This window comes from Piliocolobus tephrosceles, chromosome 18 (genome assembly GCF_002776525.5).
Source record: "Piliocolobus tephrosceles isolate RC106 chromosome 18, ASM277652v3, whole genome shotgun sequence".
NCBI classification, from domain to species: domain Eukaryota; kingdom Metazoa; phylum Chordata; class Mammalia; order Primates; family Cercopithecidae; genus Piliocolobus; species Piliocolobus tephrosceles.
In genome coordinates, this window is record NC_045451.1 from 64,583,785 (window position 1) to 64,600,799 (window position 17,015).

Genomic DNA, 17,015 nt, shown 5'->3' on the forward strand with positions numbered 1-17,015 from the left:
CTGACAACACCATGACTAGATCAGGGGATTGGATATTTGATCTTCCAAGTACACATAATGTCAAAACGACTGAGTGTAACCGGAAATTTTAAACCCAGAGAGTATTTTCCTTTTACAGGCTTTAAAACAAATTTACTTTAATTTCAGTCTATTTTTTTTACATCTTTTTCTTTCTTTCTTTCTTTCTTTCTTTTTTGCAAGTCTTTTCATTTTTATTACTCAAAAAAGTTTCATTTTTTTATTTAGCTTTCTGACTCTGTGCTTGTGCCTTCAACACTTTCACAACGATTTTCTGCTCCTTGATAAGGAAAGCACGCTTGATCCTGTCACGAACACATTTAGCACACATGGAACCACCATAGGCCCTGCTGACATGTTTCTTTGTTTTGGACAATCTCATAAGAACTTTAGGTCTTACAGCACGAACCCCTCGAAGTCTGCCTGGGCACACACCACATGCAGATTTTGGTGCTTTCCCAACCTTCCTGGTATAAAGGTAAACAATTCTATTACCAGGGGTTCGGGACAGCCTAGTTTCGTTAGAGGCTGTATTGTAGGAAAGCCTACGTTGGTATGTCAAACGCTGGACCATTCTGAGTGCCTGCAGACAACGTCCCCGGAAGAGGCACATCTTTTTCTTTAAATAAATATTTCACAGACAAACCAACATGAGAGGCCACGTCAATAATATGTGAACAAACGTTTCTTTAAAAAGGAGAATTTTTCAGAAATTATTATAGAAAATACAGGTTTCAAATATGGCAGGAAGCTAGATGCATATTTGGGAGAGGAAAGAATGAAAGAAAACAGCTCCTAGGCCTTTTATTCCAGAAATGGATTTGTATTACATTATTTCAGATTATACCATAGTTGCCAAGGCTTATTGGTGATTACAGAGAGAATTTCACTTACTAGCTGTGGGGCCTGGTCAAATTGTATAAAGCCTCTAAGTCTTATTTGTTTCTTTCTCTGTTTGATTTAAATGATAATACCATGTAGGAGTCATAGAGTATGCATTATGGTTACATTAGATAATCTATGCAGCTGTTTGTATGCTTGTCAAATAATAAGCGCTTAAAGGTTAGCTATTATCATTATTATTAAACTAAGCCAGATTGAGAGATTTCAAATCAAAGCCAAAGTAGAGGCATTCTAATTTGTAATTCGCATAATGCTTCCTTATGAATGATCTCATGTGAACCTCACAACAACTTTAAGGGAAGGCCAGTGTGCCATAAAGCCCTGGAAGCCCCTTCACTGTTTGCCACGCAATAACCCCGAATGTGGGCAAAGGTGGACTTGCTTGTTGGCTGTCTGTGAGGCATAGCCCTTCAAGGTTGGCACTCTGTTCCCAAGAGGTGATTTATGTGCTTCCAAACAACGGCAGGAGGTGGAAGCAGATGGTATTCTTCAGATTTTAAATCTCGCTCTGTGTCTGAGAGGACTTTTGCATTTTTATGACTTCCTAATATTATAGAGGAATCCCACCTCGAGTGCCCCAAAGAAGAAAGGAAAAGTTATAACCAAAAGTCTCCTGAAAATCATCACTGTCAGTTTCCTTCAATGTAACAGCGGACAAGGATAAGCTGCCTCTCAAGAGGAGTAGGTTGTGTCATAAATCTTGCTCTTTTTTATTTCATCTGAGCCTGCAAGGGTGGAAGTACGCGATGTCTCCAGTTCCACTTGGAGAGATTCAAAGAAGGAAAACTCATTAGCAGAGAGACAAGGAACCAGTCCAGGCAATATCTGAATATTTATTACTTGATTTTATCTTGAATAGAAAAGAAAGGTGCTTTGTTCAGAAAGCTTCTGATTGATATCTGTCCCTTCAACTTCTGAACCTTTGCCTCCCTGCTTTATAACAAGGATCTATTAATTAACTGGGTGCTTGGCAGAAAGAAGTGAGCTTTCTCTGAACTCTAAGAATTCTCCAAAAATGGTCATTAATGCTGGGAAGAGGATCAGCATTGTAATCTCATTTTCTACATGAAGAAACTGAAGTTCAGATTAACTTCATACTCAAGCAATAAATAATTTGTAGAGCTGGGCACCAGAGGAACAAAGGGCTGTTTACTGAGAGACCTGAGCTTCTTATTCTGACTCTGCCTCCTGCTGGAGGTTCACCACTATGGGCCTTAGTTTCCTTACCTTGGAATGGGTTCAATGAATTAGACAGGCGGAGCAGATTTTCTCTGTAAAGGGCCACATAATAAATGTATTTGGCTTTGTGGACCGAAACATTCTTGCAGAGACTACTCTGCACAAACAATTCAACTCAGCTTTTAAAAGAGGGAACTATTCAACTCTGCTGAAACTTCTGTTTACAGATAGCAGGTAAACAAATAGGTGTGAGTTATGTCTGATGACACTTAATTTACAGAAACAGGCAGCACGTTGGACTTGGTCCATAGGCTATAGTTTGCAGACCACTAGCCTGGATGATGTAGAAGTTTTTTTACTGCTAATACTTGATGACTCAACTTGTTTGAATAGCAATGCTATTTCCCTAGGAAAGTTACCTTGATTACTCAATCATCTGTGGCTTGTGCAGTTTGTGGAGTACTTAAAGATTTTTCTGCAGCTTTTCCTTTCTTCTTCCATTTTTGAATGCCAGCTGCACATATTGCAAATCCAAATTGTTATCTTAATGTCATTCTGCTTAGGGTTTAGGGTTTGTGTTGGGGGGAGTGGGGAGCACTGCGTGTGGGATTGGAGTGTGGGGTGTATGAAGGTGGGTGAGGTGTGGGCTCCTGGGTAAGATGACTGGCTTGGAATGAAGACCCAAACCCAGCGAGAACCTTCTGAATGTTAGTTCTGACCTCAGATGATGAAAAGATTAGTTGCTTTTGCTATATTAAGCAAGGCCTGAGCAAGCGTCTCAGAGCTGCCAGGAATGGGGGAGGATGTAAGGTAGGAAGATGGAACATGTCTCAACTTAGAGGAAAATATGATTTCTCCTGTTACAAACATCAAACTGTAAATACTTCCGTAACTGTGGTCCCAAGCCACATCCAAGAGGGTAAGCACTGCTTTCGCATGGGGGACACTGTACCCCGGGTCCTTACTCCCCTCCCTGAAATATGTGAAAGAGAAGAGAACAGTTCAACTCCATCATTGTTTAAGAAATTCCTCTAATAAGAGAATTAGAGTATTGGTGGGGCACAGTGGCTCACACCTGTAATCCCAGCACTTTGGGATGTTGAGGTGGGAGGATCACTTGAGCTCCAGAGTTTGAGACCAGCCTGAGCAACATAGTGAGTCTTCGTCTATACAAATTTTTTTTTTTTTAAATTAGCCAAGCATGGTGGCATGTGCCTGTGGTCCCAGTTACTCTGGAGGCTGAGGTGAGGGGATCACTTGGGCCTGGGAGGTTAAGGCTGCAGCGAGCCATAATCACACCTCTGCACTGCAGCCTGGGCAACAGAGCAAGACCCTGCCACAAAATTTAAAAATAAATAAATAAAAAAGAAAACAGTATAGCACACGGCCAAACTTTAAGAGTAACAGTGTCACAAATGAACCTATTTATTCTTTATAAAAATTGTATTATTGCTACATAAAGCTTCTTTGGAATTTCAAAGTGAAGAAATGTCTTAAAAGACCAGAGAATCTGTTGCGTGTGGTGGTTCACGCCTGTAATCTCAGCTCTTTGGGAGGCCAAGGTGGGCAGATCACTTGAGCCCAGGAGTTTGAGACCAGCCTGGCCAACATGGTAAAACTCCATCTCTACCAAAAATACAAAAAATTATCCAGGTGTGGTGGCATGCGCCTGTAATCCCAGCTACTCAGGAGGCTGAGGTGGGAGGATCACTTGAGGCGGAGGTTGCAGTGAGCCGTGATTGCACCACTGCACTCCAGCCTGGGTGACAGAGCAAGACCCCATCTCAAAAAATGAAAAAATGAAATTAGCCAGGCATGGCAGTGCGCACCTGTTTTCCCAGCTACCTGTGTTCCGGAGGCTGAGATGGAGGATTGCAGTCCAGGAGGTGGAGGCTGCAGTAAGTTAAAATCATACCACTGTACTCCAGCCTGGGTGACACAGGGAGCATCTGTCTCAAAATACCAAAAGGAAACAAACAGAACCCCAGCCCCCCGCCCAGAGAATATACATCATGATAGTTTGCCTACTTCTATCAAGGAGCATTGGTTCTATTCAAATGTTATATTTGGCGTTAAAATCATAAAAAGTCATAAATACTTATTTTTAATATCTCCCTATCTCTTTACCATCTGCCTCTCCCCACCTACTACTTTCTGGGAAACCACTGCAAATGATTTACTTTGTGTCCTTTATGAAATTTTTTTTTTCTGTACATTTACGAGTGTGTGCCTGTATTTGGCCGGATGTGTGATTATTAGATAATAATTAGATCACCATGTATGATTATTAGACAATGTTTCTGTCTATTCAGACTACTGATCTCACCAGATACAAGTCTGCCTAGCTACAGTGTGATAATACCTTTTGATAGGTCCTAGGAAATATTCAGCACAGGAAGTAAAACAAAAACTTCCCCTTGAACCCATACAATTGCATTGGTGTATTCCTTCAGAGGCAGGCTTAATCCAGTCCTCTGAAGTGGAGGTCTGGGTGTATTTCCAGCCATCAAGTTCTACTGTTACCTAAAATATTTTAGATGACTGAGGCAAGGGTTCTTGTTTTTCAGTCATGATATTAACTGAATCATGTTTTCATTCTACTTTCCTACCTTAATATTCTTGCTGTAATATTAACTGCTCTAATATTTCCTCCTCTAATATTAACCTAATCGTCCCAGGCACTGTGGTTTATATGAAAACTTATTGAGTCTATTGGATGGAGAGAAATCTGGGTGCTTGAAGTAGATTACAGGCTGAAAGAACCTGAGATTCTACCGTAGTTAGACAAGCCAAGAAGTCAATAAGCCCAAGGAAGCATAACTTTAAGTTGCTGTAACTTCATCCCTAATTTGTCCTGATTTGCTGAGCTATCTCCACTCATCATTGCTCACCTACTAATAGCTAGAGGATCCCTGCGGCCACCTAGACCTGAGCCCATCTTCATAATTCTCTCCTATGGCATCAGACTCTTGTCTGCGATTTCATTTTATGAATATGAATAAAGAACAAGGCTGGGAGAGAAAGATTTAATAGCATATTTTGCTGAAAATGTGAGCAATTAAAATGGGCTGACCAAATGTCAAAGATTCAGAATGTGGATTGTTGTCGAGAGAAGTTCTGCCTAATAAGTGCAGTAGACAAAATGAGGAAGTTTTTCAGGACAAAGATTAAGTTTAGCAAAAACAAAATCTGCTGTGAGTGTCTGAAAATAATGAGCAGAGGAAGAGAGGCAAAAGGACAAATCTACATCTACATCAAGTCCTGCTAAACCGAGATGTGCATCTGACCCGTGCATGTGGGGAAATCAATAAAAGTAGAGCAAAGTCATTTCCAATTTTCATAGATGAGCGTTTTCTTTCAAAAATTAGTAGGTCCCATAAGAAAATCAATTTTCTGCATTTTTCTACAGGAAATTATATTTGATTCAATGTAAAAAGGAAACTAGAGGAAGAAAATTAATATGACAGTACTGAGATCATGTGAGAAAACGAGAAGGAAATGCGTGTGTGTGTGTGTGTGAGAGAGACAGAGACAGAGAGAGAAAACGGCATACAGGAGTAGCAGGAGGGGGCAGAATAAAGGGCATAGACCCTTATCATATCATAAAACAATGAATTTTTAAAGAACAAATTCATGTCATAGAGAAACTGTGAAAGGTAATATTGGAAAAATATCCTATGTGCTTATTGAATCTACTATAATGGTTCAGTACTTAAACTGTTTATTTTTCCACGCCTGTGAAGATGACACATTACGTTTAGTTTAATGATTCTGGGTGAAATACAGCTGCCCTGTGCAAACACTCAGCATTTTATCCATCACGAACCCCAGGGGCAAGTCACACCTTTCTGCCCCTAAATCCCTGCAGGGGCAGCCAAGCCTGGAGCCTTCCCCAGGAGAGCTGCAGGTGGAGGTGGCTCCGTACTTAGGATGAGATTCATAGAGCCCAAGACGAAGCAAAGGCGATCCCCTCTCTGCAGCTGGATTCACTTCTCCCCGTTTTGGGTGTTTTCCCACATAGCATTTCCGGCTAAAGCCCTTTAGATTCAACTCAGATTCAAAATGGAACAACATGAGACACCCTCCCAGGGCTCATTCGTCTCCTGCCCTGATAGGCTTGTTGGATTTCAGAAAATACTACAAACATGACAAATAGTTCTGTAGTATAAGTATTTCTCATGCAATATTTGGGATATACCTATCCAGCAGAATTATTCACTCTTTACCTGAAATTGAAATTTAACTGGACGACCTGGATTTTATTTGGCAACTCTATTGCTTGAGCTCTGGGAGCCTCCAGAGTATCTGAGAAGTGTCTTAGGAGGGCAGACCCCTGTGTGTTTGGAGTGAAGAGCATGGGACAGGCGCTGATGCAGGAAGTATAAGTAAAATGACAAAAACACGCAAATCTGACAGGTGAGCAGAGAAAAACCACTCCAAGTCGTTTGCTACTTTATCCGCAACACTGTTTCCTGAGAGTAAAGGAGTGAGCCAGCAGCCCTTTCCTTCCCAACTGTTCTCCTGAGAGCACCCCTTGTGACTTCTGGGCCAGAATCTGCATTTTACATATTTAAGGAGCGATTTCAACTGGCAGGCAATGAGTTCATCATACAGAAGAATGGACCAGACACTGGGAACGGGTTGTGTGTTGGGTTGGGGTGGTGAAAATGGGACACACCAAAAGACATAGTGATACACTACAGGGACAGGGCAGACCTTCCAAATCACACTGCATGAATGCAAACACACACAAACATGCTCATGGTTGATTTTTCAAAAAAAATTAGTATTTTTTCTCTTCATAAATAACTCTCATTTATTAATCTGTGGCTGTTCTTGGAGAATTTCCTAGTGATCAAGAACATACAGACATCCACCATCTCTGGTCTGGAGGTAGGCAGCCAGGGTCTGCCTGCTGAGCTGCCTGGCCAATGCAAGGCCTGGAAGCATCTCTTCTCCTAACACTGAGATCTCAGTCTGCGGTGGTCAAGAATGAACTCCTCTTGTTTAACCCGTATATTTATTTTAAATAAAACTATCACCTCAATTCCATATATCTAGGATTTTAACTTGGATTTGAGGACCTTTTAACTCTTAAGCCTGCAAAAGTTCTAGACTGAATTGTAATTACTGACATTTGATGCACCTAGCACTAAAATGGAATGATGTAATATTCTGACACAGGCTTTTCTTTCTAATTTATTCATCATTATTTATCTTGAGTCTAAGTTTGATGATCCTCTTGTAGAATGTTCTATATTGAAGTTATGCTGAGTTCAATCATAAAGTTAAGCCTAGTTAAACAGTGGGATTTTCTTTTTGGAACTCAAATGTTATATATATAATACATATGCACACATTGTCATACATAGCCCACGGCTATATTATTATGCAGGTTCCAGTGTCACGGAAACTCGATAAGCTTTTCTATGTCTCTGTGCCTAAAATCTACTGACAAAAATACAGTTTAACCACACACACTTAAATACAGTTTAGAGGGAAAAGGAGGTGCTATTTATACGGGATTGATAGAAGTTTTAAAATAGTGAAATAAATCTGCTTTCTGTTAAAATAAAACTCATAAAATGTGCGATCAATATTACGGGTCATCCATTTCTTCCTTCTTATTTCTCACAGTGATATTTCAGGTCTTTTGGGATAGTCACTTTTGGCTATCTTGGAATGAAACAGTCATTTCAATTCTGTGATGGGTCATAAGTAGGGTGTCTGGTTCATTTAGGGTCACAGCCCTAAAAGGCCAAGCCTAATCATTGGGAGTAGGAGCTGGTGGGGATCAGCTCCTAGGACCTGTGTGGGGATGTTGGAAGTCCCTGGCCGCTGGGCTATGCTGTCCCTCCCTCATGGTGCTGTAGTTGCAGTTTTCCCTGCGGGTGCCAGAGATGGAGTTGGGAAGGCGGTGTGGGAGACTGGCCAGAGGCGGGGATAGAGGCGGATAGGGAAGGAAAACCTTTGGTTTGTAGGACATGGGTGGCATCTTGTTCCTGGCAACTATGCGTGATGACAGCAAGGGCACAGTCTTTGGGGACAGTCGTGCCGTAGCCAGCACAGAGACCAGGCTGGCTGTGGGCCTGCACACTCACCCGTGCTGCTCTGGATGGTCCTAACGGTCGTGGTGGTGCGCGGCGGCGAGGACGACCTCAGGGACACGCACTCGTCGTCCTGGGAGCAACCTTTCTCGATGGCCCGCACATAGCTGTGGCTCCGCATGCGGAAGCAGCCTGGCATGGGCAGGTCCAGCGCCTCCACGGCCTGCGACTCCAGCTCGCTGAACACGGACTCGCACACGGACTCGAACTGCCCGTTCACTTCCATCTCGCTCACCTGCGGGCAGACAAAGGCGTTGAGACACTCGCCTCCACCTGGTGGAGGATCAACCTCTCCAAGCATCTGCGAACTTCAATCCCCAGAAGAAAAAGCAGCGTCTGGTTATGTTAAGCTCAAAGGCATTTTATTTCCTTTCTGTTACAGGCTATAATTGAATGGCATCCAGTTTATAATTCCAAACAATAGATTAATTTTTTTTTTGTATTTTTTGTATTTTTAGTAGAGACAGGGTTTCGCCATGTTCGCCAGGCTAGTCTTGAACTCCTGACCTCAGGTGATCCACCCGCCTGGGCCTCCCAAAGTGCTGAGATTATAGGCATGAGGTGTCACCACCAGCCTTGATTACATTTTAAAGAAAAAAGGGCATTGTTTTGTAGAATGCAAGGAAATGTGGGGCTTATTCCAATGCATGATGTTCTTATTTATAAACGCAAACTTGAAGAAGAATTTTATCCGTCCATTGTCAGAGTTCATGTATTTTGGTGTAACTTTTTAGCACAAACATTTTAGAAACGAGTATTTTTACAGTGCCTTTTGAAGTGACTAGTTTGTCAAATAATTTCAGTGTCAAGCTTAATTTAGTGCAAGGTATGGAAACATGCCCTATATTTTCTGGCAAGATCCTCACATTTTTCACAAAAATAGACTAAACTCAGATATGTCAAAATCTTGAAAAGCGCCATCAAGATTTTCAAACTATTTACAAGTTTCAGTCTTCTTTATAAAAAGCCCATATGGGCTGAGTGTGGTGGCTCACACTTATTACTTTGGGAGGCTGTGGCAGGAGGATCACTTCAGCCCAGGAGGTTGAGGCTGCAGTAAGCCCTGATTGTACCACTGCATTCCAGACTGGGCAACAGAGAGAGATCTTGTCTCAACAAACGAACAACAACAACAAAAAAGCTGATATGATTCATAAATTGTTTATTAATGTATTTTAAAAATTTGCTCAGAAATATTTGGTGTACTTGGAAAAAAATCTTTGAAATGGGGGCCTTCTTTTTTTGAAGAATAAGTTTTTATTGATTTATATTCCTCCTGTATATAACTTACATTAGGTTTGAGCCCCACTTAAGAAACAATATTCCTGACTAGATGTTCCAGTAACTTTTCACTTTTTAGTTGACTTGCTAGAGATTTGGGAGCATTTCTCAATTTTCTGTTACCTTCCAGGACATCTTATCTGTATTTTCCTAATATCACATTCATGAGGCACTGAGAATTTAACAAATTAAACTACATTTGGGTTTTGAACACTTACTGAAAACTATTTACAATTTTTGGCTGTCTCCTCATTTTGTATTATCTGAAGTTGTGCTCCGGTAATGCCTAACTTCTTTAAACTTCAGATAAAAGTGACCAATTACCTTAAGGCATATCAATAGAAAGAGACATGCATTGTTTAATAATAATTCTTTACAGTTTAAAAATGCTATTTTCACATTCTTCGTCTAATTTGTTATGTGAAATCCCTGCACATTTTCCAGGCTAATAACTATGTGTGTCTATATTAGAAAATTGTATCTCTATATATCCTTGTTTTTAAAGAATTACTTGGACATACATTTAGAGGTAATGGAACGTATCTGCAGCTATCAAATGGAGTGAGAGAGAGAAAGACTGAGCAAGTGAGCCAATATCTCAACAATCCATACATTTCAATCTGGGTCAAGGATATACAGGAGTCTTTGTATTACATGTGTTACTCTTTTTTAAGTTTGCACTTATTTCAAAACCAAAAATAAAGCAAATATATATGTGTGTATGTCTATATACATCTGTACATGTATGGGTGTGTATATATAGACATATGTAGTATATATATATAATTTATTCATTTTTTCCCCGTTTTAATCAACATGCCAAACTTTACAAAGAGATAGCAAACTATCTCTGTCAAGGTAACAACCATTAAACTCGGATGACTATCTTTCCAGATAATTCTGCAACTTGTTGGTTTTTTTACTTAATCCTCTAGGTTAAACTTATATTCTTTTTTTTAATTTATTTTTTATTTTTATTTTTTTTTTGGGATAGGGTCTTGCTCTGTCACCCAGGGTGGTGTGCAGTGGCACGAAGAAGACTTACTGTAGCCTCAACTTCCTGGGCTCAAGCAGTCCTCCTGACTCAGTTTCCTGGATAACTGGGACTACAGGTATGCACCACCATGCCTGGCTATTTTTTTTTTTTTTTTTTTTGTAGAGACAGGGTTTTGCCATGTTGCCCAGGCTGGTCTCAAACTCCTGGTCTCAAGCCATCAAGCCATCCTCCCAACTCCATCTCCCAAAGTGCTGGGATTACAGGTGTGAACTATGGCTCCTGGCTAAACTTATATTCTTAATAGAATTCTTCTTTATTCCCTTTTATCCTTTTATTTTCATTATACACAGATGCAGAAAACCATACAAAATAAATACACAACTTAATGAATTATACTAAGGCAAACACCTTGGAACCACTACCCAGATCAAGAAACAAAACTTTTCCAGACACCCTAGAAGCCCTCCACATGCCCCGATATTCACAATCTCTACTGTCTCTCTAATAATACATAACTAATACCCTGAGTTTTATTGCATTCACTTTCATGCATTTCTTTACGTTTTTTTTTTTCCCACCCAAGTGTGCATCCCTGGGCTCTGGTTTGTCTTACCCATTTAAAAAATCTGATACATTTTAAAATTCACCTTTAACATACACTTATTTTGATTTATCTATTGAGAATCTAGGTTGTTTGCCCCAAAGAGGTTCCCGTAGTCTGGATTTTGCTGATTTCATACACATGGTGGAGTTTATCATGCTCCTCTGTATTTTGTATTGCCTGAAAATTGGAATCCAGATTCAGAGATTTCATCAGATTCAGGTTCAATCTTTCTGGCAAGGCTAGAGGTCATGTGCTTATTTCATCAGGAGGCACATTACGTCTAGTTTGTCTGCTTTTTATGTTGTTAGGAGTTATCTATGCTCAATGTCTACATCTGTTAGTCCTTGGGAGTTGTAAAATGCAATATTCTATAATTACTTTTACGACTACTAGTGGGAATATTCTCTTTCACATTACTTGTTTACTTAATGATTTAGTTCATATAGCCATGGTAGGATAAATGCCTGATTTCCCCTCTTTATTTACTAATTTTCAAGATAAATTTGTTCTGTCTTATATTCCATATGTAATCAGTTTTTTAAAATATCACATTAACTCATCGATTTCAAAATATTTGATGGTTTTAAGTCAATTGAAATAATTATCCTTAGTGAACTCAAATTTGTGCTATCTTTCATCAGTGGGAGCCTTTTAGGTTGGGCGGTCTTTTTGACATGAAAGTAGTTATCTTTGAGAACTTCTTTGATATCTGGTATGACAAAATATTCTAAACTCAACTTAAACCTTTCCTGCCCAGGCCTGGAATCAGTGTGTTTCTGAAAAGCCCTTTCTTTTTTTAGTGGGAAGTGGTGTTACAAAAACACAATCTGGCTACTAGGAAGATACGCTGTCATTGCTACTGGGTTAATCATTGTTCTTAGGCCTTTTCAGTGGGAAGAACTAGGATATAAATACTATAGGGTTCTTATGCAACCTCTTCTATATATGTTTATTCTTAGATATTTATTCCATACTAAGAATCTTGGTTCTCAAGGACACAGGAGATGATGGAATTGGAATATTCTGTAACTATCCATTTACTTTATCCCATAATGTATGCACCAAAAACATTACTAATAGTACCCTTGCCCACATATGATTAAAGAGCTAACAATTTTATTTTATATGTGGTCCCTCTATTCTTTTCTCATTTTTAAATAGTTGTGCTGTATTTACATCGTCAGAGCAAATAAACCTATTATGCTCCCCAACCAGTGAATGCTTGTTTAGTCTTAGTTCTACAAATAATTGTGTTTACTGTTTGCTACTACAGGTGGTCCATGACTAATGATGGTTCGACTTATGATTTTTCTACTTTATGATGATACAAGATTGATATGTATTTTTACATATCAATGTAGAAACTGTACTTTGAATTTTGAATTTAGATCTTTTTCTGGGCTGTTGATATGTGGTTTAGTATTATCTTGAGATTCTGGGTAGGTGCTCAGCCATGCAATTACAAGGGTAAACAACTGATACTCCAAAGTGTACTGTGTTGCCAGCCCAGCGTTTTTTGGATATTACGTCTTTTGTTTTCACATCCCATCATATTTACAAAATGCCCATTTTTGAGTTATGGTATTTTCAACTTACAATGGGTCTATCAGGGATGTAAGTAGAGGAGCATTCTGCAGTTCTTATGTCTGGCCATTCATATGTCGGGTTTAGAGCTCACTGTCTAGTGCATTTCTCAGAATGTGTTCATATTATCAATATTCTTTGCATGCATCCATGCTTATAACAGTTTGTACCTTTTTTACTTGAAAGTCAGCTTTTCTAGATATAAAAATCTTCGACTCACATATTTTTCCTTGAGTGTATTAAAATGCTACACACATCATTTTCTTCCAGCATAAACCATTGTTGTTAAAGGGTCCAACGATAACTCAGTTTTCATTTTATTAAGTCAGTTGCTCTTTTTGTCTAGAAATCCAAAGTGTTTTTTAAAAAATTCTTTAAAGTCTTGTAATTTTACCAGAATATACCCTGATGTTGATTGCTTTGGGTCAATTTCTCAGGTACATGGTGTGTTTACATGGTGTGTTCTTCCACTATGTAACTTCAAATCAACTTTTTATTTCAGGAAAGTTTAAAAAAATTCATTGTTTTTCTTACTTTTTCTGTTCCATTGATTTTCTTCTGAAGGGACTTCTATTATCTGTGTGTCTAATGCTCTTGGTCTGTTTTTGATATTTGTCAATTTCTCTTTAATTCTTTCTAACTCTTATGTTCTCTGTTTTCTCTCTCTCTCTCTCTCTCTCTCTCTCTCTCTCTTAAGAGATAGGGTCTAGCTCTGTTGCCCAGGCTGGAGTGCAGCGGTGTGATCATAACTCACTGCAGCCTCGACCTCCTGGGCTCAAGCTATCCTCTGGCCTCAGCCTCCTGAGTAGCTGGAACAACAGGCATGAGCTACTGCCCTCAGCCCCATTTCTTTTTGCTTTAAAATTTTTCCTTCCTTTTTAGTTCCTTTTTTTTAGTGTATTTTTACCTTTTTGTAGATTTTACTAACCTACTTTCTAAAACATAGCAGTTTATAATCCAAACAGCAAGTAATACAGAGTTCATTTCTCAACATGGTCACCAGAGTAGAATGTTAGCTCAGTTTTTGCTGCTCTATGTTAAGAATGATATTGTGCTGCTTTGATTTGCATCCTACAAACGTGAATAAGCACCTGTCACTTTATTTACTGGCTTTTGACTTATTTACTGGCTTTTGCGTTTTTTTCTCTGATTATTTTTATTTATAAGCTTTGACCAAGATTCTTTTGGGTTATCTTTTCTTACTAATTTGTAGAAATACTTTAAGCAACTATAACATTTACCTTTTTTGTTAATGTGTGTCAATATTCCTCCCACCAATCGTATTTTAACTTTATCACATATTTTGCCACACATAAATATTTAATTTTATTTAGAATACATCTTTTCTTGTACTTTATATTTTCTAGCATTTCTGTTTTATTAAAAGGAATAACTCTGACCACAATACTATCTATATATTCTCCTAACATTTATTTTAATGCATTTTGTTACTTTGTGTTATTGCTTAGATTTTAAATATACTTAGATGTATTTTTTACAAGGGATGAAGAAGAATTTTAGTGTTCCTTCAATTAGATAGTGGACAGTTTGCTTGAATTCTCTGAGCATCACTTTCCTCATATGTAAAATAGGCACAATAATACCTACCTCATAGGAGTATTTTAAGGATAAAAATAAAATAATGTCAAAACGCATATATATTTTTTTGAGGTAGAGTCTCACTCTGTCGCCCAGGCTGCAGTGCAGTGGCATGATGCCTCTGCCTCCCGGATTCAAGTGATTCTTCTGCCTAAGCCTCCTGAGTAGCTGGAACTAGAGGCATGTGACACCACACCCAGCTAACTTTTTTTTTTTTTTGTATTTTTAGTAGAGATGGGGTTTCACCACAATGGCCAGGCTGATCTCAAACTCCTGACCTCATGATCCATCTACCTGAGCCTCCCAAAGTACTGAGATTACAGGCATGAGCCACTGTGCCTGGCCCAAAATGCATATTATATGTCTAGGCATATGGTACACACTCCATAAATGGTGGATACTATTTGATGTGATAGTGTAGTGGGAAAATAGTATTAGGAAACAAATATGTTAGTCTAACTCTCTGAGAGTGAGATCCATAAATTAAAAAATGATCTTTCTTACAGAATAGATGTGAAATTAATTAGATAATAAGGCTACTAGCATGTATCAGGTAATCACAAAATGGTAACTAATTATTCCATTGTTATTCTTTCTGCTGTTAATACTACTATTACTAGCAATATTATTGCCACACATGCCAGCAGGCATTGAAGTCATTTACCTGTTAAGAGTCAGGACACTTGGGTTTCCTAGCTTCTGTCACTGACTGCCTGGGTACCCACAGATAATTAAGTTATGTAGGTTTCCATTTCATTCTCTTTCTCTCTCCACACACACACACACACACACACACACAACACCGTGCCACATACACACACAAACACACACACACATAAAGAAGGGATGGCCTAAGTCAAAGTCACAGCTAAGCTACTGGCATTAAAACAGCTGCCTAGTTACATTAATTTTAGAAAAGGATGCAGAAACCCAACATATTGCCAGAGAAAATATGCCCGTGGGCTTCTAGTTTGCCATTCCAGATGAAAATACCTAGGATTTGGACTTGAAATAAATAAAGACATAAATTAACTTGGAAATGACAGTGACTACATGACATATTTTTAAAATATCGGACTTTCTATAAATATAATTCTTTCTTCTCAAACCCTCCTTTAAAAGTCCTCATTTTAAATTAGATGTACCTATGGTAAAAATATAGACAAATAATAAACATGAAAACACATTTAATTATTTTCTTTATCATCCAAGCACAATCTGTTTTTAGGGGTCTTTTACTTCTGTGAGTAATAAATGACGGAAGCAATTTAGTTATTCTAGGCCAACTCCTTGGAGTACTCAACCTTCTAAGAGACTTTGATGAATAACGTGTCAGATTTTAAAGGGAAACAAGCTATAATGCACTTAAATTCTACAGTATTATAGCTTCCACTAATTACCTATTTGAGAAAATACCTCTAACATCTTAAAAGCCAACCTCTTTTTGAAAAGTCTAGGGTATATATAGTAGCACTGCTTTGAAGAGGAAACTACTCTCCTTTGAATAATGACAATGTTGCAACCACAACAGGACGTTTGAAATTATCCTTAAAGATACTGCGTTACTTGAAAATTGAATATTGAACTAGAAAAATGATGTGTCATTAGGAATCAATTTCGGCTGGCCATTCTTTCTGTATTTTACTGAAGGCCAAATGGCTACATCATGGGATTGCAGTGCTTGACCTGACAGCATTACTTCTCCCATGTGTCTGTGCAATGATTTGTTGATATCTTACTAAGCTATCACTGGAAAATGATGTTGTCCTAAAGAAGGTCAAATGTGCAGCCAGGGACTAAAAACAGTGAGCTGCAAGGGTAGTGTGTAGAGGGGGGAAATTAAATGTTCTCCATAAAGTTGTAAAAGCCATGAATGTATATAAATATTTTTCCAACAGAATATTTTAAATCCGCTGATGTATTCTGCATGTATGACCCCTCGGTTTGTAGACTATTTTATAATTCTCAATGACTTTGTGACCTTTAGGCAATGCGGAATAAATATATGCTCCAAAAAGTTTTAAATGTTATATTATTTATTGTGAAAAAAATAAAAACAAAACAAGTCCAAAATGCACCAAAATGAGGCTCCAGCTATTTCCCTGAGAATTGGGATAATGTATATCATTGGATAAGCATTAACTAGCACAAATAGGTTTGCATGTTCTTGGAGACTTCTGTAAAGCAGGGAAACACACGATGGGTCAGCACTGAAATCCCACATGCCAGCTTTCCCTGGCTCCCTCCCTACTCTGCCCTTAGAGCCTACCCTGCAGCTCCTGACTTCTTTCTTCAGGACTCCATTTAGAGCAAGGAGCTTAATTTTGTTGACAGAGAGTGAGAGCAGTGTTCCCATTTCAGCGTCTTATTTTGATAGATGTTTCAGTGATCAGCCTCCCATTTCATAATTTTTTCTCAATACCTTATTTCATCTATAACACCACCATTACATAGCATCACCATCACCACTATCACTGCTACCACCATCACCACCACTACTGTTACCACCGGCGCCATCACAACCACCACTGTCACCATCACTATAATCACAATCATCACCATCACAACTACCATTGCCACCAATGTCACCATGACTCTCACCACAATCACAACCGCCATCATGACCACCAGTGTCACCAATGTCACCATCACTATCACCACAATCACAGCCACCACCATCACGACCACCACTGCTACCACTGTCACATTACTATCACCACAATCACCACAACCACCATCACGA

At 38.9% G+C, this 17,015-nt stretch overlaps 1 protein-coding gene and 1 pseudogene across 2 annotated transcripts in view; both read right to left on the reverse strand.

The window, feature by feature from the left end:
- Window positions 1-17,015, reverse strand: part of DLGAP1 (DLG associated protein 1) — a 976,217-nt gene that overhangs the window by 228,275 nt on the left and 730,927 nt on the right. Inside the window, exon 8 of the mRNA XM_023228478.2 lies at window positions 8,202-8,442. Coding sequence (XP_023084246.2) covers window positions 8,202-8,442 — 241 coding nt within the window. The remainder of the gene's footprint in view (window positions 1-8,201; window positions 8,443-17,015) is intronic.
- Window positions 201-625, reverse strand: LOC111553572 (annotated as a pseudogene). The gene has a single exon (XR_002734987.1). The product of XR_002734987.1 is annotated as a 60S ribosomal protein L34 pseudogene (transcript).